The 25,031-nt window shown below is 40.5% G+C and overlaps 1 protein-coding gene across 1 annotated transcript in view; it reads left to right on the plus strand.

Annotated features, from left to right (window-relative positions):
- The window catches only part of LOC105522577 (angiopoietin-1 receptor-like), a gene marked incomplete at its 3' end in the record, with an annotated part of 83,387 nt that overhangs the window by 47,967 nt on the left and 10,389 nt on the right, over positions 1-25,031 (plus strand). The window contains exons 2-6 of the mRNA XM_011957118.1: positions 5,986-6,297; positions 16,295-16,405; positions 17,282-17,434; positions 23,384-23,515; positions 23,990-24,130. Of these exons, the coding sequence (XP_011812508.1) occupies positions 5,986-6,297; positions 16,295-16,405; positions 17,282-17,434; positions 23,384-23,515; positions 23,990-24,130 (849 nt within the window). The remainder of the gene's footprint in view (positions 1-5,985; positions 6,298-16,294; positions 16,406-17,281; positions 17,435-23,383; positions 23,516-23,989; positions 24,131-25,031) is intronic.

Here is a 25,031-nt window from a genome sequence, read left to right on the forward strand (position 1 = left end):
AAAAAAAAAAAAAAAAAAGAAAAACAAATAAACCTAAACTAAAATCCAAACAATTTCGCCAAATATCCTGGATAGTTTGGGAGTTGTCTTTGCTTCTTCGGCTCATTGCCACGGCCTTAATTCCAGAAATGCTTTTGACTCAGACCTTTTCAGTTCATTGCCAATTCTCTGATTCCTGAAATGCCTTTGGCCAAGGAAGTGCTAATTGGTATTTCAACTATTTAGAACTTTAAGGTATCTACTTCTGTTACAAAGATGAAATGACCATGAACACCTTTGAAAAATTTTAAACATAGCTAATACCAAATTTCCAAGAAACCATACAGTTAGTTGTTCTGAAGATGTGATGCATTATTCCAAATACACATTAGCAGAATTCCACTCAATACTACGATTCTGAGGTAATAAGAAGCACAAGGGAATAAGCCTGCGGTGCAATAATTTAACCTGCCTAAAATTTTCTCCTAGCTTGTGAACACTTCGAAGATCAGGGAGCTGGGTAAATCAGAACTTCATTATCTGCAGCTGTATCTGAACTGGAATGTGGAAAAAAAAAATCTAACTGTTGTGCTGCAGTGGAGTGTATTTTCATTGATATGTTTAACCTTTCATCCCCTTCCTCTGTGAAAAAATGAAAATTCATGACCTTTGAGGTTTTATGTTTTTAATTAAGAAAATTTTTTTTCTTTCAAATAAAATCTTATATGAAGCCCCCCAAAAAATAAAATAAAAAGTTGAACAGCTCACTGGGAGTGGGTGAGGGTGTGGGTCTGGAGTCCATTCTATTGATTTCACCTCTCCCACTCTCAGAAACTTCTGGAGCACCTTCTTAGAAAATGAGAAATTATAGTTCCTTTAAACACAGTTTAACATGGCTCTGTCTCTAATTTCTAATGTAATTAAATTCTATTATATGGGTGGTGATTCAGGCCCACAATCATTTCTGTAACTATTTTTAAGTAAAAATATTCCCATGTCTTGGTTAATGGCCCATTATTCATAGCAATACTGAATACAAGAAAATGTAAATATAAAAACTAGAGTTAAACAACATTGAGTTCACCATAATAAGATATAGTGTTAAACAACATTGAGTTCACCATAATAAGATTTAGTGAGAAGACGCTACTAAGAAAGATTAGATACTGTTCAATATAGCACACAGAAAATACAGTGAGCAAAACATTTTAGAACATTGTTATGCTTCAATTGTGATGCCTGGTTATTAACTTGGCAGACGTCATGCCACAATGCTAAGTATTTCCTTATAAACAAGGACACACTTTTATGCAAACATTGAAAAAGTGTTTGAGGCTGGGTGTGGTGGCTCACATCTGTAATCCCAGCACTTTGGGAGGCCGAGGCAGGCGGATCACGAGGTCAGGAGTTCGAGATCAGCCTGGCCAACATGGTGAAACCCCACCTCTACTAAAAATACAAAAAAAATTAGCTGGGCATGGTGGCGGGCACTTGTAATCCCAGCCACTCGAGAGGCTGAGGCAGGAGATTCGTTTGAACCCAGGAGGCGGAGGTTGCAGTGAGCCGAGATCGCGCCATTGTATGCCAACCTGGGCGACAGGGCGAGACTCCGTCTCAAAAAAACAAAAAGTGTTTGAGAGATCTTTGATAAGGAAAAATAGCATTAATCTCTAAAACATATAAGATGTGTGATATTAAATATGCATCTTGTTTTAGCAAGTTATTAGCCTTCATGATAGAAATATGAATTAAACTATGAATGAATTTGATCAGAGCCCTTTAGATATGGTTGTGATGAAACAACTCACTATCCGTCCCCAGCATGATTTGGAGAGGACAGTGCTGTAATGTAAGAAAGGGTATTAAGCAGAGAGATTGATATTGGCATGAGCCCAGATAGGATCTGTCTTCTGACAATGATTCTCAAGAAATGTCCCTAAAGGAAAATTTCTTGAGTGGCACCAGATATGCAGTTGCAGCCATGCCTTTCATGGTGTCCGCAGCAGAACTCTTTCAAGAAGCCACTAATCACAGTTGTACTCATTGTCGTCGAGCCTCTGCTCTATTCTTTCTGAAAGGCTAAGTTTGGCTACTTTTTTTTTTTTCAGCATTAAGTTTTAACTCCTTTGTTTTTCAGCATTGTGAGATAACATCACATTTCCTATTATTAAAGAAGAGAGAAAGAGAAAAATGCATTATTTGGATGTAATTTGAGATCAGGGATGAAGGATGAGACATAAAGGGACATATATGTCCATGGCTCTTGATTCTTTTCCAGCTGCCCCCCTTTTTCTCTCTCTCTTTTATTTATTTATTTATTTATTTTTATTATACTTTAAGTTCTGGGATACATGTGCAGAACGTGCAGGTTTGTTACATAGGTATACACGTGCCATGGTGGTTTGCTGCACCCATCAACCCATCATCTACATTAGGTATTTCTCCCAATGCTATCCCTCCCTGACGTCAGGTGATCCTCCTGCCTCGGCCTCCCAAAGTGCTGGGATTACAGGCATGAGCCACTGTGCCCAGCTTCCAGCTGCCCCTTTTTAAGGAATGGGCCATAACATTTTGTTTACATTTAATTTTTATGTGCGAATAATAGCCACATTGTTCAAAAGCCAGTATACACAAACGTATAGTGAAAAGTCTTCCTTTTACCATTGTGCCCCAACTACCCAGTTCCCCCCAATAGGTCATCATTGTTCTTATTTTTATGTGTCACCTTCTAGAAATTCTTTAGGCAGATAGCAAATACAGCTATAGATTCTTATTTTAAGAAAACTAAGCAGGCGATTTTCAAGATCCATCCTAGGAAGCTGCTAGGTATGTCTTCTTATACCCAAAGCTCACATAGAAGAGCCTTCTGATACTGTAAATGGTGTTACAAAGGATAGAGCGCTGGCTGGTGGAAGAGGGCTTCGTTAACCGGCATGCTGAACAAGGGAAGCGAAGTATAGTCAAGTCCAGACTCCCAGAGGCCACAATTTCCTTTTCTGTCACGGAAAGTAAAGGGAGATCTCTGAAAGGAGCAGGAGGAAAAAGAAACTAGAACCATACCTAGAAACAGTTTACACATAGTGTGGTTGTCTTTTCCAATCAACTGCATTTTCTATTATTTCCTAAAGCTATTAAATAAACCCTGGCCACTGCCAGTGCTGTGAGTTCCGAGCAGATCCTGTGGTTTTGGCAAGACTCTCGACTGGCCCTAGAAATGGGGCTGGATTGAACTGGAGTTGAAAGAATTACAGTGTTTCCTTCCTCTTGATGACCCTTTCTGGAACATGCCTGGAATGTGTGAGTGTAAGAGATGAGGTGGTGTTCACTCAGAGTCAGGCCTGGGTATGTATGAGGAAGGGGAGGTGCATGCTGGTGTTATTTTTGGAGGCTGTAATTCCACTGCTAGGTTTTGTAGCTCATCCTCTCTTTCAATATTTTTATTATCCTAACCTGTATTCTCTGTCCTGAGATCTTAAAAGTTACCAATGAGGCTAGAAATAAAATGGATGCTTCAAGGCCAGGCTTGGGAACTCATTCTAGTGGAGATGTTCTCCCTCAATCCCATGTAATGAGTTAATATTACAATAAAATGCAGCTATAACTCCTGCTTACATGAAGACTTGACTTTGAAATTTTTCTTCCTAATCATTCAGATAAAGGTTTAATTTGTACCAAGATTATCCTCAAAACATCACTGAATACAGTAAACACTGGCAATTGCCATTAAAAACAAATTGTATGAGGACTTTATATCAGGTACAATGCTTGACATAAGTAGGTGCTCAAAAATTCTGGTAAATGAATAATAGCCTAAACCGCTCAGCAGTCATTGAACACTTTTCTTCGGCATTTTGCAAAAATTGTAATGTTTTTTCCCCTATAAACTCAGTAGCTGTCAAAACAGTTAAATATGGGTAAGGAGGTCAGTTCAGACTCGGGGGAGTACTTTGTTTTTTTTTTGGTTTTTTTGAGACAGAATTTTGCTCTCTGTTGCCCCGGCTGGAGTGCAGCACTGGAACCTCTGCCTCCGGGTTCAAGCAATTCTCCCGTCTCAGCCTCCTGAGTAGCTGGGATTACAGGCACCCACCACCACACCCAGCTAATGTTTGTATTTTTAGTAGAGACAAGATTTCACCATGTTGACCAGGCTGGTCTCAAACTCCTGACCTCAGGTGATCTGCTTATCTTGGCCTCCCAAAGTGCTGGGATTACAGGCATGAGCCACTGCACCCAGCCCGCACTTTCATTTTTAACCTTATTCTAGAATTGGAAGCCAAGTAAATGGATGGACTTGAATCAAGCAGATCTGAAATAAAATTTGTCCATCCATCCATCCATCCATCCATCCATCCATCCATCCATCCACTCATCCAACAAACACTTAAGTCCTCTATATGTTGAGATTAGGGAGAATATTCCATGTAAACCAATTCCTAAATTCCTGTTCATATACAGAACATTTGGAGTTTACCATTTAGAGAGAGAGTAAATAAAATATTCACAAATTATGGTAATCATTATGAATAAACCAGGAGGCCAAATTAGAGGACAATGGGATGAGAGTGTATAGGTATTACAGATAAGGCAGGTAGAGAAGTCTTCTATGACAAAGTGGCACTTAAGCTGAGACCCAAAGGACAAGCAGAAGGTGGCTATGCCAAGAGTGGAGAAAAGCATTCCAGGCAGAAGGAACAGCAATGGCTTTGAGGTAGGAAACAGCATCTTGTATCCAAGGACTGAAAGACCAGTGAGCATTTGAATCCCAGCTCTGCCTTCAATAGCTGTGCAAAATCAAACTAGCTGCTCAATCTTTTGAGCCTTCGTCTCTTCATATTTAAAGTTGAGATAATGGTGCCTACCTCACAGAGTTGCTGAATTTAATGGGTATTCAATAAGGTAACATGTAGCTTATTTGAATCACTTCTACACAAAGGTCTCTGAGACTCTAGTTGGGCCCTCATCACTCAGTTGCTCTTTCTAGTCTCCTGATTGTTTTATGCAGACTTGAGAGCCAACCATCACTGGAGCTAGAGAACATTTTCCATCCCTGATATTTCCACATTTGAAGAGGACAGAATAGGCACAGACTCTATCTGCTCATGTTAGAACCTTTAGAAATCAAAAAAGTGATGGGAGTGGCGGGGAGGGGAGAGAGAGAGAAAGAGAAATAGTGAGAAAATAACATGAGAGGATTTTCTTTTTAAAAGTGTACTTCCTCATTTACAGAACAAATTCATAAAATAAAATTTAAAGTTTGGGCAAGGTTTTATTTTTACATTTGGGGAGAGGATAAGGTTTGGGACTAAGTGTTCAGGAAACAGAATAAAGAGAAATGAAATAATAATCACTGAGTATGCAATATATAACAGACAGAGTGGTTGGCAAGTTATGTATTTTATCTTATTTAATCTTTACAAGAGTCCTGATGGAGTAAATGAGGCCCATCCTGATGGAGTAAATGAGGGAAATGCAGACTTCACTTAGTCACTGTCTGTCATTTATCTTGAAGTATTTAATGTGGAATTGAGCAATTCTTTCAAAATGAGAATCTATAAGGCATAAGTTTATGTAGTTGATATATTTCTTTAGAATACTTTATTTTGTGACAGTATCACATTAGCATCAATTAATAACTAATAATTAAATATAATTAATGATTATAATATCATTATTATTACTTCATCTTAATACAACATACATTTCCTGAATACCCAACTATGTCTAGTGCATCGCTTGTTGGGGGAATAATGGGTAGTCCATTGCAACTAGGGCATACAGTGGGGCAGGGGACGTTAGCAGGATTTAACTGATGAAGGGTCTTGATGCCTTGGTAAAGAGTTTTGGATTTTGTCCAGTGGAAGATAGGCACACACACATGGTCAGAATAGCACTGTAGAAGGAATACTCACACAACTTTTTTAAGACAAGGCTTTGTGAGCACGAGTTTACCCTATGGGGTCGTGTTAATAGCCTTAGTCACACATTATTCTCTCTCTTTCCTTTTAGGAACTGTGGAAGGTGCCATGGACTTGATCTTGATCAATTCCCTACCTCTTGTATCTGATGCCGAAACATCTCTCACCTGCATTGCCTCTGGGTGGCACCCCCATGAGCCCATCACCATAGGAAGGGACTTTGAAGCCTTAATGAACCAGCACCAGGATCCACTGGAAGTTACTCAAGATGTGACCAGAGAATGGGCTAAAAAAGTTGTTTGGAAGAGAGAAAAGGCTAGTAAGATCAATGGTGCTTACTTCTGTGAAGGGCGAGTTCGAGGAGAGGCAATAAGGATACGAACCATGAAGATGCGTCAACAAGGTAACATGCCCCTAAGTTTTGGTCAGGTGAGGCCCACTGAGGCACACACACACCTTTTGTTTGGTAGCTGCTCCCTCAGGGGCAGGGCATATGCTACCTGACTGTAGAGCTTGACGATCTTGCCTGCCTGTTTCCATGCATTGCTGTGTCTGGTACATGGAATGTTAGAGATAAAGGAAACTATGCAGTCCAACCCCTTAACTAGATATTGTGCCTACATTGTGAGATCAAATGAAATATTTCATATGTTCTACTAAGGGCATCATGGTACTTATGGATATATGACTCTGTTACATGTATGTAATATGAAAATCATAGCAATGAAAACAAGTGTTCATTGCCAAACTACTGACTATTTTGAGCTTTCTTACTTGATTTTTCATGTGATACATTGCTTTGCTTGTTCCTAAATACCCTTAATGGAAGTTAATATTTTCAGGAGAAGATTAAATATAAGTAAGAATTTTAGAAGGGGAATATCCATCAGTAACTCAATGTAATTGGTTACTTGGTATATCAATTTTCTTTTTTCCTTTTTTTTTTTTTTTGAGACAGAGTCTCACTTTGTCACTGGGCTAGAGTACAGTGGCATGATTTCAGCTCACTGCAACCTCCGCCTCCCGGGTTCAAGTGATTGTCCTGCCTCAGCCTCCCAGGTAGCTGGGACTACAGGTGTGCACCACCACGCCCAGCTAATTTTTTGTATTTTTAGTAGAGACAGGTTTCACCATGTTGGTCAGGATGATCTTGATCTGTTGACCTCGTGATCTGCCCACCGTGGACTCCCAAAGTGCTGGGATTACAGGCGTGAGCCACTGTGCCCGGCCAGTGTACCAATTTTCTATTGCCACAATAATGTGGTGTAACATAACCACAAACCACAGTGGCATACAATAATGAGCGTTTATAGCTTGTGAGTCTAAGTCAGCTGTGTTGATTAGATGGATGTATTGACCTTGGCTGGGATTCCTTACATATATAGTGTTGCCTGGCTATAGGCTTAGTAGGCTGGCCTTGGCTGGGGCAACTTTGCTCAGTTCCTTAAACTATAGCAGGCTAAGGTCGTATAAGGTCATAGTGTACGATTCTCAGCCTAGGTTGCAAGGAGTCTCATCTCATGTACGTGAGATGTAGACATGAGACTCCTTGCAACCTAGGCTCAGAATTGTACACTATCACTTCTGCTTCATTGTATCGACCTAAGCCAGTTAAGTAGCTGAGCCTAGTGTCAGAGTGAGAGAGCACTACAAGTTGAAATGACAAAGAGTCAGGGATGCGGGGAGGAATGAAGAAATAGGGTCCTCTTTGCAGGCTGCCATTCTTGGAAAAGGACCATGATTTAATTTTAGCAGTCGAGTACCCAGGTCTAGCTCAGAAAACACCAGAATTTTGCAGGAGGATTTTGAAAGCCTCCTCTAAGGGAGAATTATTAAGGCTTTCTACTACCCCACAAGGCAATGATGTGATGTAGTCTTTCTCTCAAAATAAAACTGGGCCTTAAGCTAAATCTTTAGACCAGTCCACCTATGTGATGGCAGTTGAAGGAGATGGTGTTGCAAACATTATTTAATAATTGTATTCTAAGATTCCAGGCCTGGACAGGCAGGTAGACTTCTGGTGCTCTTGATGCTGTCTGCTGGGAGGAAGGTACAGAATTCCAGCTGAGGTGACCTCCCTTTGTTCTGCCTGGAATGATCTAGCCTCTCCCCATCAGCCGCTTTGTCTGGGCTGCTGATTCCTAAAATGAAGGAGTCTTTTCCAAATTAATATCATCACAACCACAGGAGCTGTGGACCGAGGACTTGTCATTACATGAAATAATCACATTGTGAGCTGTTTAGGGTTGGTTGGTTTGTTTGTTTTAAGACAGGGTCTTGCTGTTGCCCAGGCTGGAGTGCAGTGGCACAGTCATACTTTACTGCAGCCTTGACCTCCTGGGCTCATGCTATCCTCCCACCTCAGCTTCCTAAGTAGCCGTGACTACAGCCATGCACCACCATGCCTGGCTAATTAAAAAACAGTTTTGTAGCTACAGGGTCCTCTTTGCTGCCCAGGCTGGTCTTGAACTACCAGCTTCAAGCTATCCTCCCACCTTGGCCTCTCAAAGTGCTGGGATTACAGGTGTGAGCCACTGCACCAGGCCTTACTTTTAGAAAGCTGATCCAGTTAAGTAACACACCTCTGCACATTGCTGATTGACTGTTTCTTTTATAATCTAACCATCTGTAGTCTGTATATTTTTTTGGATCAATGCTTTTTAAAGTTGAACATGCTTACAGATCACCTGTGGGTCTTGTAAACATGCAGACTCTGATTTAATAGGTTGTTTGGGAGAGTCTTGGGATTCTGCATTTCTACATGTCCCAGGTGATGAGAATCTGCTCAACCATGGACCACACTTTGAGTAGCAGGGGTTTAGAGTTAGCCTGTAATTAGGGTCCACCTGAAAATATTTCTTTGAATTTGCTAATGGTAGCAATGAAAAGATTTGAAGTCAGGAAACTCATTTTAAGGTCAAAAGTAATAAAATTGCTATTCATTACAAATGAAGGAAAGGATTTTCTTAGCAAAACTAGTATGTTCACCTTTAAATGACAGCAGAGCAAGTGGGAAAAGTGCGCAACAGAAATTCCCAGGAATGCAGCTCTCCGTTGAGGGAAGAGAGGTTGAACAAAGGGATGTGAGGTGTGCCAAAGCTATCATGGCTGAAAGTCAGCTCTATTATTTTTCACATGTGTCATTTTGGATTTGACTTGTATAAAGACTAACGTTCTTCTGCTGATGTTTCCACATTCTAAAGGAAGATGATCTGAGATTATGCCCCAGTCATTTCGTGGGAACAAAATGTGAAGTGCCACTGTGTCCTCGCTGCACTGTCCAGAGGTCATCCTTGACAATGTATAAATAAGAACATGTAAAGCAAACTGGACCAGAACATTGCGAGTTAAAAACCCACTGTAATGATCCCCACAAACTGAGAGTCTAGGTAACCACAGGTAAAGGATGGCTTAATTTCAGTTAAATGAGGCAAAGGCAGACCTGGATAGTGAGAAACACTAATGAGAAGATGGCTTTTAGAGTTATACTCACCTGAGTTTTAATTCTTTCTCCATCACTCACCAGCCGTGTGGCCTTTGGCACGTTATTTAACTTCTATTGGTCTCAATTATTCATCATCTGTGAAATGGGTATAATAATACCTACAAAATTGTTTTGTTTTAAATAAGTTGGTATAGACAAGAAGCATTGATTTGCACAGTGAATGTGTCCTTAAAAGCTTAGGTAAAGCAATACATTGCTGCAGAATAAGGTACATAGTAGTAAGAATAATAGCAGCTTGTAAATGGTGGGAATAGCATTTGATGCCAAGTGATCTGACTTCAGAGCCAGTATTTATTACCGCTACACTACCCTTTCGATAACATTCTCACTTAATGTTAACAACTCTCCCTGATTCTGAGGTCTTGTTTTATAAAGTACAATGATTCCACCTGAAGCCCTAAAAAGCAACTCAGGGCACAGAGTAGAGGTATGAGAGTGGAAGTCAGACAGATACGGGTTCAAGTCTACCTCTGCGACTGAGTGGTGTGGCTCAGGACAAGTTATTTAATTGAAGTCATAATTTTTCCTCATGTGGAAAAAAATAGGGATAGAGATTTTATCACATATATTTGAAAATTAAATAAGGCACTTAACTATTACCAATTACATTATCTGCTTCACAGTAAATGTTTAACAACTGTGATTATTATAATTTCTTTGAGTAATAAATTGGTGAGACAATTTTCCTACTCAATTGTAGAAATTTTTACTATGCATTAACATATTATGGAGTTTTACACCAAATGGAAAAATAGGTAGTATGTTCCCTCCTGTATTTTAACAATAACAGCATCTCAGGCTGGTGAACAGGTTCTGTTTTTCTTGCTGACCATCCAGTGGGGGAAATCTGGTTTGAGGAAAGTGAAATCCTTTATGGTGAATCAGGAAAAACCTCCAAAACTATGTTTTCATGTCACTATTAATTCGTTATTAAAACATCATGGAAACTCAGAAATGCCTGCCTAGGGACGCAGCCGGATAAAATAAACATCAATATATTCCTGCTTGCTGCTGACTCGTACATCTGTGGAGGAAGTGGAAAATCCATTTGAGATGTGCCAAAACACAGCTTACATTGGCTCATACACCCCAAACAGCCAAACTGGTTTTTATCAATGGCATCGTCCAAAATAGTCAACAGCAGTTTGACTCAAACCTCATTGGTGATTTCATTTGGGGGTAGGAAATTATATATAAAGTTTGAAACATTTTCAGATCCAAAGACCTGTTTCAAACTGATCCATTAGAAGAAACAGAGGGTTATTTTATTCCTACTTTCATTTGAGAAATAGCTTTATATTAAAAATATCAAAATTCCCAAACATGATTTATGAAGTTGATTGAGGAAAGCCATTTGCAGTTAAATAACACAAAGGAATATGTTAAAAGCATCAAGAAAATGGGAAAATCTGAAATAGTTTAGTTCATTTATACTTTCATTCCATAATTCTTCTTTTTTAGAGGGAGTCTTGCTCTGTCATCCAAGCTGGAGTGCAGTGGTGCAATATCGGCTCACTGCAACCTCTGCCTCCTGGGTTCAGGCTATTCTCCTGCCTCAACCTCCCGAGTAGCTGGGACTACAGGCGCGCGCCACCATGCCCAGCTTGTTTTTGTATTTTTAGTAGAGATGGGGTTTCATCATGTTGTCCAGGGTGGTCTCCATCTCCTGACCTCGTGATCCGCCTGCCTCAGCCTCCTAAAGTGCTGGGATTACAGGTGTGAGCCACCGCGCCCGGCCACCACAATTATTCTTGAGCCTCTATTTGTGCCACACATTTTCCTTTGTATGCCTGACATTCCCCTAGCAACTTTATATATATTACTAACTTAGTCTTTATCAAATATATATCAGATGAGGACTGTTAAGACCCCACTAATAGATGAGGCTTAGCTATTGTAACTTACGTGCATTCACTAGCTATGGAGTGTTGGATCTGGGAAGGTGAAGTCAGGCCCGATTCTAGAAGCTTGGCTCTAACCATCACCCTGTGCTACCTTTCAAACCAGATGTGATCTTGCCCTCCTGGGACACTCAATCTAGTAGGGGTTATATACCATGAGTGGGGCTATAATGGAAAAATGCAGGGGCATTTAGGGAGTAGCTATGAGAGCGTCTAACCTGTGTTCCAGGTGTTGTGTGAGGTCTCTGGAGATACCTAAATGGAAACTGATGAATGAGTAGGAACTGACGAGGCTTAGGAGAAAAGGATGAGAAAAGAAGGAAGAAAACTCATGACTTGGACGTGAGTGATGAGGTCTGGCTAAGGAACTGAATACAGTTCAAAGTGGCTGGAATTGAGAGCTAAGGATGTGGACCTGGAGAAGATAAGTCTGGAGAACTAGGGGTGGAGGTCTTGAGTTTGTGTCTCAACTTCCACGTTTATTCACTGTTGACAGGCCTTGGGTAAGGGACTTAGTCTTTCTCAACTGCACCTCCCATACGGATAAACTGTAGCTATACTGTCTTCACAGGACTGTGGTGAAATTGCACAAAATAATCACAGATATAAAACTACATTATTTCCTGTGGTACTTATACAATAAGTAAACTAAAAGGAGATGACTGAAATTGAGCTCACTTGTTTTTCATCTGTGTTTTCACTTGTGTATAACTTTTACTACCACCTACTTTCTTCTCCAGCCCTTAGGGAATAAGGAATTATATTTTTAGTTAAGTTCTGCCCATGAATTAGCCCATCCAAATGATCTTAAGCAAGTTATCTTCTAACCTAGGCCTCGGCAATATCATTTATAGAATGAGGTGGTTGGACCTTAAAGCCTTTTGAGTGCTAACATTACATAATCTATGAAAGCATGCGGAGCCAGATTCCTTGGTTCAAATCCTGGCTCTCCCATGTATATGCTATGTGATCTTGGACAGGTTACCTAGATTCTCTGTACCTTAATTTCCTCATCTGTAAAATTAGGATAATTGTAGCACCTGTCTCATAGCGATATTATAAAAAGTAATTTTTTTTTTAGTTGGAGTCTCGCTCTGTTGCCCAGGCTGGGGTGCAGTAGCTCATTACAATCTTGAACTCTCTTTTATTTTTTTGACAGAGTCTCACTCTGTCGCCCAGGCTGGAGTGCAGTGATGCGATCTCAGCTCACTGCAAGCTCTGCCTCCTGGGTTCACGACATTCTTCTGCCTAAGCCTCCTGAGTAGCTGGGACTTACAGGCACCCACCACCACGCCTAATTTTTTGTATTTTTAGTAAAGATGGTGTTTCACTGTGTTAGTCAGGATGGTCTTGATCGCCTGACCTTGTGACCTGCCCACCTCGGCCTCACAAAGTGCTGGAATTACAGGCTTGAGCCACCATGCCTGGCCTACAGTCTTGATTTCTTAAGCTCAAGTGATCCTCCTGAACAGCTGGGACTACAGGCATGTGCCACCATACCTGGCTAATTTTTAAACATTTTTTTGTAGAGAGGAGGTCTCACTGTGTTGCCTAGGCTGGTCTCAAACTCCTGGCCTTAAGATATCCCACCTTGGCCTCCCAAAGTTTTGGGATTAGAAGCGTGAGCCTCCACCCCCAGGCTGACAATTAAATTTGTGTAAAGTGCTTATAACAGTGCTTGGTCCATAGTAGGCGCTATTAAAATGTGCTTATTGTTTTCATGGTCTAGTCAAGTCACATGACATCAATATATGTGTACTGAATACAAGCCAGGCTCCTGTGTCATCAGAAAGCCCAAAGTAGGACATGAATGTTGGATTTCCTTCATTAGTACTCAGCAGAGAACAACCAGCCTAGAGACATTCATGCAGAAGTAAACTCTGGACAGCAGTGAAACTCTGGTGTGATAATGCCCCTAAGAAAACAGGAGCTTAAATAGCACAGTCCTAAATAATAAAGAGTCGCAGAGTAGTGGGGGGAAAGCTACTTGGAGTTGAGCCTACTGGGGAACCTTGGTTCCTTTCAGAACACAATACTGAGTGAGAAGTCCCACGGTCAGCTAAATAATTCCGACACAAAGGAGCAGAAAATATAAACAAACCACATAGACAGGAACAACAGCATGAAATGGTCAGAAAAAAATTCTCATAGGAGTCCAGGAGCATGCCACAGAGAGCAAGAGCTGCATGCATTTGGAGGGCTAAATGAAGCACTTGGCAATGTGAGCAGAAGCCCTGCAAAGCCAGCCCTCCTCACCATCCAGTTCCCTGTCTGCTCCTCCTTTATGGCTGGTTCATTTTATGCTCTGGAGAAAAGTGTCCCTCAGGACATTCATATCAGAAATGTCAGCACAGCAGTGTTGCTGTTTATATTAGAAGGATACTGACCTCCTCTAAGCACCTCAGGGCTTAGCCTACATTACTTAATATTACTAACAACCTTTGCAGGTATAGGTATTATTACTTTTCAATTACACATGAGAAAACTGAGATTTGCAGAGGTGAAGCAACTCTTTCAAAAAGGGTGGGAGAGGGTGGATCCAAGCCCAGGAATGTGTCTGATTCCAGCGCTCACACTGCTGGAATGATCTACCCCGTGGTCTCTCTGGGTTTGCCCCAGTCATCATCTGTACCAAAGGCATTCACATACCTGACCACCAGGGGAGTCTGTGCAAGGCACCCATACTAGGGTCAGCAGGCACAGCCCACAGCCAATGAAAGCAAGCAGACAAACCGAAAGCCCAGGTCCTTCTGAGCATGGTTTGGAGGCATCTTTTGCTCTCACAGGGTAGCTGTCTCAGTCAGCGGTGCACAAAACACTTGATTAGTCTTTCTCAAATCACCATCTGAAAGCTATGGATGAGATGAGAATGAGGGCACAGCGACCAGCTGGTTCATCACAAGGTCCTCAGCAGGATCTGTACAATCCCAAGGCTTGGTCCTGGTCTGAATCTTTATAGGAATTCTTACTTTGGGGGGCAGGATGTTTTGCTATTAATTTCTAATTTAGGTGCATTCTGGTCAGAGAATTTGCTATTAACAGAGATGTGCTTTGTGGATAAATAGGTAATGTTCTGGTAAATAATATGTATTTCAGTAACTGAGCAAGAGGTTAATGAATATTCAACAGATCTCTAATAGCATTATTAAAATCTTCTAAATATTTTCTTAGTAATTTTCAGTCTTTTTGATTAATTTTTGAAAGTTTCCACTGTGCTTATGGATTTGTCAGTTTCTTTAATTCTGACACTTTTTGTTTCATGAACTTTGAAATTCTGTTGTTAGATGCATATATAATTTCAGGATTACAATATCTTCCTGAACATGACATGTGAATAAAATCTAACAGGGTTTTATCAGTAGATGGTTCTGTTTTATCGTTACATAATGACCATCTTTATCCCTAACAGTTTTTTAGCTTTATAATAATTTTTTTCTGTATAAATGTTGCAATACTAGTTTTATTTAGTTAGTGTTAGTATGCTATATATTTTTACATCCCTTTATTTGCAATCTTATGTGCCATTATGTTGAATGTATACTTCATGAAAAGAGCACACAGTTTTATGTGTGTGTGTGTGTGTTTTAGAATTAAGATTCTAGAATCTAAGATTTTCTGATCTGAATTTGATATGAGCTCCTGCCTTTTAATATATATTTGGCATAACTTCTGCCACCTTATTCTGTCTTTTCCACACCATGATTTTTTCTGATCCTTTGGTTCTCATTTTATGTCTTTTGTTTCCTTCTCTTCTCTCTTGCCCTCCTATTGAGGAAAGTTAGATAGACTGTTTCTCTTCTTTTAGTGGTGAGCCTTATATTGTTAACATTGGCTTAACTTAAAGCCTAAAGTTAATACCTTATCTCACAGAGTTTGGCTTTCTGCAGATTATGATATAAGTTAAAGGAATTCAGAAACTCTTGATGCTGGAAGAAAGTTGCTGGCTCATTTTTGTATTTTTAGTAGAGACGGGGTTTCGCCATGTTGGCCAGGCTGGTCTCCAACTCCTGACCTCAGGTGATCTGTGTATGTTGGCGTCCCAGAGGACTGGGATTACAGGCATGAGCTACCGTGCCCAGCCTTGGCTTACGATTTTATAAGTCAAATATAAAATAATTTTCCCAGTTACATCTCAGTACTGTCCAGTTCCATAATAACTATGTCACTTCATACATATATAATTAAAAGGTAGAAGGCAAGATATTAGATTCTATCCTTGTCTTTATTCTTCAGTCTTCCAATATTTACACCATGAGTAGTAAGTCCAGCATTTTGCTCATTTTTATTTGAGAAATGCATGGAAATTAGAATTAGAATTAGAATTATTTGGAACAACAACAACACAAAAGGACCAGGGGAAAAGCCATTTGGCAAATGTTTTTTTCTCTTTCACTTTGGGGAAACTCAGATTTCATTCGTATTTTTTTCCACTTTGAGAAAACTTGGTTGGGATTGGAAAAGGATGGCAGATTCATAGTTAATGTAGTTTGTTGTTAGTATCAGGACTTAGTTTGATAATAGGTACAGGTTGAGTATTCCAAATCCAAAAATCTGAAATCTGAAATGCCCCAAGATCCAAAAGTATTTGAGTGCCAATTTGATGCTTAAAGGAAATGTTCATTGGAGCATTTTGGATTTCAGATTTTCTGATTTGGGATCCATAGCTGGTGTAATGCAAATATTTCAAAATGGAAAAATAAAATCTGAAACACTTCTGGCCCTAAGTATTTCAGATAAGGGATATTCACTCTAAACTAATCAACACAAAGTCCTCACCTCCCCAACCGCTGAATAGAAAAATTGTGTATAGGCGTATTGTTTGTATATATTTACACTCTTATGGAGTGTAAATTAGCCACCACTGTTTTTCACATTACAAAAACCATCTGACACCTAGCAAGTGCCAGCCCTCATTTTCTGAGTCTCAAAGTTCAATTGCTCCTGGAGAAAATGTGTGACCGCATTTTTGGTATTTGTTTTCTCTCTTTTAAAAGCTTCCTTCCTACCAGCTACTTTAACTATGACTGTGGACAAGGGAGATAATGTGAACATATCTTTCAAAAAGGTATTGATTAAAGAAGAAGATGCAGTGATTTACAAAAATGGTGAGTATGTGTTTCATTGCTTTCCCCATTATGATGTGAGATATCAGATAACACACAACATATTGGATCATTTTCCTATTGTGGTCTTGTGGGCAGATGTTTGAAGTAAAGCAGCTATGATGCAAGCTTTCAAATTCTGTGTATGATAGAAGCCCTCTTAGGTGACATATTTGGTTGCTTAAGAATATTACAGTGGAATTCATATATATGAATGTACATGGTATATGTGCATACAATGAAACCCCATCATAATGTGAGATCCCAGCTTCAGCCATATAAAATGTGAGTTTCTTTGATTCTGACATTGTTGATTGCAAGGTTTAGGAAATTACCACAGTAAACATGGGAAGCCAATTGTTAGCAGTTCTGACAGTCCAACTGTGTAATCCAAATGTGTCTAGAACCTAGCTATGGTTTGATACCACCCGGTGTCAGTTGCCTGATCCAGCTGGAATATTGATGGGGATCATTCTGAAGTCTGTGAGTGGATAGGACTTCCAGACTGGAGTAGCGATTATAGATATCTCCTGGTTAATTGGTTAGTTGACAGGGTTACCTCTCATTTTTCACCTAACTTTGCCTGCCAACTATGTTCACCTCTCCCTGTAGAATGTAAGAACTTAGACTACTCCCACCTTTATGTGTTTGGTGGTAGATCCCACAGACTAACCTATCTGTTTTATCACTATGACTATCTTGACTATTGGGAGAGTACTGAATGGTTCAGCCTTTTCATTCTTCTCCCACATCCAACATGTGAGAGCACATTTTCTTTACCACCTCAGGGAAAGCTGATTAAGTGGAGTGGAGAAACCAGACCAGGAAACAGGAATGTTTCAGTGTGACCTATTGTTCTTCGCTCTTCCCTCTTACTAGGTTCCTTCATCCATTCAGTGCCTCGGCATGAAGTACCTGATATTCTGGAAGTACACCTGCCTCATGCTCAGCCCCAGGATGCTGGAGTGTACTCGGCCAGGTATATAGGAGGAAACCTCTTCACCTCGGCCTTCACCAGGCTGATAGTCCGGAGTAAGTGATGGAGAGGCCACCATTGGTGATGGTGTAGTTATTAGGTTGTTAGGATTTTTAGTTGCAGGTAATAGAAATGAACTATGGCTTCTTAAGCAAAAACCAGGAATTGGCTGGAGGTTGTATTAGTCTGTTCTTACGTTGCAAAGCAAATGAATAAGAGATAGCAATCATCAGAGGGATGATAGAGGAACCCAGGTATTTAGACCTGAAGACTTAAATATTTAATATTACAAATACTTGATATAGCTGGGGAAAATTAAGGGCAAATCATTTTTTTTTCTCTGGGCAAATCATTTCTAATTTCACATGTTCTTTATTAAGACATGCCTGAGACTGGGTAATTTATTAAGGGAACAGGTTTAATTGATTCACAGTTCAATATGGCTGGGGAGGCATCAGGAAACTTACAATCATGGCAAAAGAGGAAGCAAACACATCCTTCTTCACATGGTGGCAGGAGAGAGAAGAATGAGAGTGAAGGAGTGGGGGAAGCACCATATAAAACCATCATAACTCATGAGAACTCACTCACTATCATGGGAACAGCATGAGGGCAACCGCCCCCATGATTAAATTACCTCCTACTGGGTTCCTCCCACAACACATGGGGATTACGGGAACTACAATTCAAGATGAGATTTGGGTAGGGACACAGCCAAACCATACAAGAGGAGGACACTAAGGACTCTTAATAAGTTGATGGGAAAGCTGAAAAGTGGCCGGGTATGGTGGCTCATGCCTGTAATCTCAGCACTTTGAGAGGTCCTTTGAGCTCAAGAGTTTGAGACCAGCCTGGGCAACATGGCAAAACCCCGTCTCTACCAAAAATACAAAAATTAGCCAGGCATGGTGATGCATGCCTGTAGTTCCAGCTATTTGGCAGGTTGAGGTAGGAGGATAGTTCAAACTCGGGAGATCGAGGCTGCAGTGGGCCAGGCTGGATGAAAGAGCAAGACCCTGTCTCAAAAAAAAAAAAAAAAAAAACACTATAAAGCAAGTTCCAGTAAAGATAAGCTTCAAGGAAGAGCTGAGGCTCCCTTGTGGTGGGTGTGGGGAGGTAGGGGAGAGGGCTTTCTCTCAAAGATGCTGCTTTTACCATGACTCAGCTTCAGCAATGTTTCTTTCACTTCCAAATTTTGAATTTCCAGGATAAATAATGAGATTGGCCTAACATATATTAGATGTCTATCAGCCTAGACCAGTGAGCTATAGACAAGAGTGGATCCACGTACTACAAGTTACAGGCACTAGAAGCTCACATTTGTACAGCATAATCATCCATATAAAAAGGGGGATCACAATGAGTAAAGCTGTCTCACTGAAAGGTGTCTGCTCTAGGGGCATGAGTTGGACCTCTTGGATTAGACTAAAGTCTACTTAAACATTGCCTCCTGCAAATCCCACACTTCCCAGGTCATTTAACTCTTAAGTGTGATTTTTATTTTCAGTTCTGAAAAATGTAAGAGTTAGAACTAGTAAAAACTTTTTTTCTCCATTATAACTATTGAAGTGGGGCATAAATATCACCATTACATTTTCCTGTAATTTTTACAGGAACTTGATGAATAGAAAGAAAATGATTTGCCCTGAATTCTCCCCAGCTATATCAGGTTTTCATAATATTAAATATTGAAGTCTTCGGGTCTAAATGCCTGGGCTTCTCTGTCGTTCCTCTAATGATTGGCATCTCCAATTCATTTGCTTTGCATTATGTTCCCCCATTCGTTTACCAAAATGTGTTGATTATAAATCTGTGCCAAGAATTGTGTTGGTGTTGAGAACACAGGATCATAAGATAAATCCCTGTCCTTTGGGTCATTCCCAATCAGAGTAGGCACATGTATAATTACCTAAATAAATATTGAAAAATGACAATAGAAGTATGAGAAGTGTGGTTCATCTAGTTTATGCTCCACGCTTAGCCCCCTCTGTGGACATAAAATAGAGCAAGGTGTTTTATAGGCAGGACTATTTGGGCTTGAGTTGAAAGGAATCTTTCCATGTACCCAGGACCTGTTTCCTCCTAGATGACTACTGTGCTTGACTTCTATTAAATGTCAGAGCAGCCTTTTTGTAAGATGAATCTTTAAAAAATATAATTTATGATGATAGCAAAACTGCAATATTCAGCTTCTAATAGCTTGCCTCACAGCTACCTTTACATGAAGTTTCTGTGGACTTGGGAGAAGCAAGTGACATCCCCTTTTATTCCACTACTCAGGAGAGACTGAATGGCAAGGAAGCAGTTTGCCTTTATTTCATTTAGATAGTTTCTCTGGAGTCTGATATAACACCATGTACTAGGTATACTCAGAGGGTAAATGGGGTACATCTTCTAGGAAGGTCAAACTGTCTATACATGTTGATATATAGTTGTTTGAGATAGGAAAATCAAAGTGTTTTTCCTAATCTCTGCTCTCACTGAACACAACACTTCTGACACCAATGTGTAGGGATTTTTCCTTACACCCTATCCAATTCTCTAGCAGACATCAACTGGGTATCCTGCAATTTGCCTTAATTCTGACTCTACCTGGAAATAGCATCAGACCCTACTAGTTAAGTGTTCAGTCCTATAAAACCGCCCCTACTTTAGACGCCAGTTGCAGGCCCCAGGTTGTGACCTATGTCTCTGACTGACCATATATCATAAATTGAAGGCAAGGCTCCCCCTTGGGTTGGGTTAATTTGCTAGGAGGGCTCACAGAACTCAGGGAAACACATTTACCATCTTATTACAGAGAGTATTACAAAGGATAAGACGAACAGCCAGGTGGAAGAGATGCACAGGGCAAGGTATGGGGAGGGGTGCAGAGCGTCCGTGTGCTCTCCAGGTACATCACCCCCCAGGAACCTCCGTGTGTTCAGTGATCTGGAAGCTCTCTGAACCCTGTCCTTTTGGGTTTTTATGGTGGATTCATTAGGTAGGCATAATTGATTACATCATTGGCCATTGATCAATTCAATATGCAGCCTTTAGCCCCTCCCTAGAGATTCGGGGGTGAGGCTGAATATCACAACTCTCTAATCATGCCTTGGTATTTCTGGTGACTAACCCTCATCCGAAGCTATCTAGGGACCACCAGCCACCAGTCCTCTCATTAACATACAAAGGGCACTCTTACCACTCCAGAGATTCCAGGGGTTTTAGGAACTCTGTGCCAGGAACCAGGGAAGAGACTACATATATATTATACGTGTGTATGTGTGTGTGTGTGTGTATATATATGTATATATACACACATACATACATATATATGTGTATATATGTGTGTATATATATAAAATATAAGAGACTATATATGTAACATATATATTATTATATCACAAGAACACAGTGGTAAAAGGCTTAAAGCTTTAAGAAAAACTTTAATATTAAAACAAACCTATAAACTAGAGTATGAAATTCACCTGAGCTTTAAAGATAGAGCAAAAGATTTCAAACACATTTTGATATCCAAGCTGTCTCTTTTCAGTTTGCTAGGAGTATGTATTCATTCTCCTTTGTGGTTAGGAGTATTTTAATGAAACCATTCGACAAGCACAGCTAATATCTAAAATCATTCTAAGAAAGTTTAAGTTGGATCACAGTCATCCCATTTAAGAATATTTCTCCCCTGTATGAGTTCATTGATATTTATGAAGAAATGAGATCAAGTTGAAGGCATGTGTCCACTTCTCTTAACTGTAGGGTATCTGTATTAGTCAGTTTTCACACTGCTATAAAGAACTACCTGAGACTGGGTAATTTATGAAGAAAAGAGGTTTAATTGACTCAGTTCTGCATGGCTGGGGAGGCCTCAGAAAATTTACAGTCATGGCAGAAGACAAAGGGGAAGCAAGCACCTTCTTCACAAGGCGGCAGGAGAGAGAGCGAGCATGTGCATGCAAAGTGGGGAAATGCCACACTTTAAAACCAGTAGCTCAGCGGGGCATGGTAGTTCATGCCTGTAATCCTAGCACTTTTGGAGGCCGAGGTGGGTGGATCACTTAGGTCAGGAGTTCAAAACCAGCCTGGCCAACATGGTGAAACCTGGTCTCTACTAAAAATACAAAAAAATTAGCTGGGCGTGGTGATGGACATCTGTAATCCCAGCTACTTGGGAGGCTGAGACAGGAGAATAGCTTGAACCTGAGAGGTAGAGGTTGCAGTGAGCCGAGATCTTGCCACTGCACTCCAGCCTGGGCGACAGAGCAAGACTCTTTTTCAAATAAGATAAAATAAAATAAAATAAAACCATTAGCTCTCATGAGAACTCTCTCACTCTCAGGAGAACAGAATGGGGGAAATCACCCCCATGATCCAATCACCTCCCAATAGGTCCCTCCCTCAACATGTGGGGATTACAATTGGAGACGAGATTTGAGTGGGGACACAGAGGCAAACCATATTAATATCTCTACAGGATGAATTGAAACTTAGAAACATTCAGTGCTTAAATATTTTTTATTAAAAAATCACAATAGGATTTTCTTTTCTGTAGATTTGCTCTCTGGCAAGATTTTCGAAAGTAGGGTTTCTTAAAATACAAAATCACAAGGCCTTTGAAGAAAATAGATGCCTAATTGTATACTTGTTGCTTATCAACAAACTCTTTTCTTGACCTCTCCATCCCCAAGAAATCACCCCTATTATTCCCTAAAGCTTTATTTATTCTTTCTTCCTTCCTGGGATGAGAAGTGACGCTGGGATAGGTCTGTAGGTAGGTACAGGGCTAGGTACAGTTTAATGCCACAGGAAGCTCATTGCCATCTACATTGCCTGCCACCATTAGTTTTCAACATGTGTAAATAACCTGCAGTCTGGCTCTCAAGAAATCACTGATTGTACAAAACCTCTTTCTCTTTATGTATTGAGGAATATAAATATTAGTTTTTGGACATTTTATACCTTTATCTATTAAGTGGAAGACTGTAAGAAATTATGTGTGTTGGCAGTCTTCTTGATTACTGTAGAGAAAATACTGATAACCAGGAGTTCTTGCTAAAGAAATTATAAGGTTCCATCAGCTGTAGGCACAGGCCCAAGCTTACCATGAGACTAACAACAGGACAAAGACACTAGTTCCCTTCAGATGAGAAATGAAACTAAATTCCTGACCACAAAGGGTCATTCCAACCCCCTGGGTTATCCTTATATTAGAAGCTATCCTAGGACCTAATTAACAATCAAAAATCACCAAGTGTTAGAAGTGGCCAGGAAATCTGAATCTAGAAGGATTTTACCATCCTTGGACTTTAGGTTTTGCCTATCTTGTTTCACTTCTTATATGGTTTTCCAGCTGAAAAATAGGTGGAGGCTACTAGTTCCTGCTACTCGTTCTCTTTGCAGCCTTATCCCTCCTCCACATACTCTAGGCCAGAGGTTCTCAAACTCTAGCATACATCAGAATCACCTGCAGGGATTGTTGAACACAGATTACTAGGCCACTTCTAGAATTTCTCATTCAGTAGGTCGTGATTGGGTGGAATCTGGGGTTTGCATTTCTAACAGATTCCCAGATGATGGGGATGCTACTGGTCAGAAACCACACTTTGAAAACCACAGCGCCAGCCTATAACCATACCTGCAGCTCCCTGGACATGGCCACATTCTCTTCCCATGCTTGCCCTTGCCTGGAACACACTCTCCAGCCTTATCTTCTTTGCTACTTAGTTGGTCCTGCAGATTCAGCTTGCACACCATATCCTCTGGGAAGCCTTCCTTTATGCCCTCTTCCATCCACTAGACAGAGAGTGAGGTACTCCTTGTCTTTGTTTCTATCACAATTTCTTGTTAACATGTCTGTCTCCCATATTAGACAATTAACTTTTAGAGAGCAGAGCCTGTATTTTATCTTCATTCACCATTGTCCACTGAAATGACTGACACACAGTAGGTGCTCAGTAAAGATTTGTTGAGTGAATGTGCTCTACTCACCACAGCCTTGTTTTCCTTAACAAAAGGATGTGAAGCTCAGAAGTGGGGACCTGAATGTAACCGTCTCTGTACTGTTTGTGTGAACAATGGTGTCTGCCATGAAGATACTGGAGAATGCATTTGCCCTCCTGGGTTTATGGGAAGGACATGTGAGAAGGGTAGGTCAAGAGACTTGATAAGTAAGCTGTGGATTTAAAAAGCCGTCATTGCTGGATCTAGAATTTTAGATCTGGACACAGATGGGCATGGAAGCTAAATGGCCTCTGTTAGGTCAGATGGTACCTGTGTGTGAATTAGAAAAAGGTGCCTTTTCCTAAAGGCTCTTTATTGCCAACCACTGGAAAGTTATAATAAATATACAGATCTATGATATTTACAATGTGAATGCTGCCCCCTAGGTTTGTGCAGTGCACAAACCTGCGTGATTGAGAGTGATGTCCCTGATGTCCTCTCTGTGGGACAGTTTCACTATCAGTAAAATGGGCCATAAGGGTGTGTTCATCCTACTATGCCACAAATGAGATTTGACTGTTTCCCATATTCACTAGACTAGGAGAAATGAATCCAAAGGATTATGTATTTCAAAGGGTTGCATATTTGACTCTGAACTATCTTTTCTTTTCCTCCCAAAGCTTGTGAACAGCACGCATTTGGCAGAACTTGTAAAGAAAGGTGCAGTGGACAAGACGGGTGCAAGTCTTATGTGTTCTGTCTCCCTGACCCCTATGGGTGTTCCTGTGCCACAGGCTGGAAGGGTCTGCAGTGCAATGAAGGTATGGACCAATCCCATCCTTGGACAGAAAATGTTCTAGCAGGTATACAAAGGAGATCTAGTTTGCTGGAAATCACAACATAGGATATACCTGGACTGCTTAGTTACCCGCTATTGGACGACAGGATTTTGAATCATGGATGTTTACATCCAATGTTAATTATATTTTCACGATAAAAATCTGGACCACACAGAAAGAAAGTACTTCTCATAACTATCATCTGGGGATCTTACTAAAGCGTGGATTCTGATTTGGCAGGCATGGACTGGGGCCCGAGGTTCTGCATTTTGAACAGGCTCCCAAGTAGTTCCGATGCTATTGGTTTTCAGACCACGCTTTGAGTAGGAAGACTATGGAAGATTTGTTTTTTGTTTTTTCCAGTGAATCATAACATCACAGCTTTAGCCGGGCATGGCAGCACGTGCCTGTTGTCCCAGTTATTCAGGAGGCTGAGGCAGGAGGATCCCTTGAGCCCAGGAGTTTGAAGCTGCAGTGAGCTATGATTGCATACTGCACTCCAGCCTGGGCAACAGAGTGAGACCTCGTCTTTAAAAAAAAAAAAAAAAAAAAAAAAATCAAAATCAGAGCGTTTAGGTCAGATCCAGACAGGATCTGGGGCTCAAAAATTGAAGAAGTTAAAATCTTACCTGCTGTGGACCTTATGCAAGCAGTACTAACTTCACCTACTCAGAGTCCCTCTGCCCTTTCTAAAATAAGCTTTCCTTTTTGACCAGGCTCGGTGGAATGCATCTGACATCTATTTTTCAGTATGCGTTTCACATCTACTGTCACACAGTAGCTCAACATGAACCTGCAGACAAATGTGACAGAACCTCCTGAATGTATATTAATATTGTGAATTAGCCAGAGCTCAAAGGCTTTTCAGTGTTTATCTCACAAA

The sequence above is a fragment of the Colobus angolensis genome, unplaced genomic scaffold (assembly GCF_000951035.1).
Source record: "Colobus angolensis palliatus isolate OR3802 unplaced genomic scaffold, Cang.pa_1.0 Scaffold436, whole genome shotgun sequence".
Taxonomy (NCBI): domain Eukaryota; kingdom Metazoa; phylum Chordata; class Mammalia; order Primates; family Cercopithecidae; genus Colobus; species Colobus angolensis.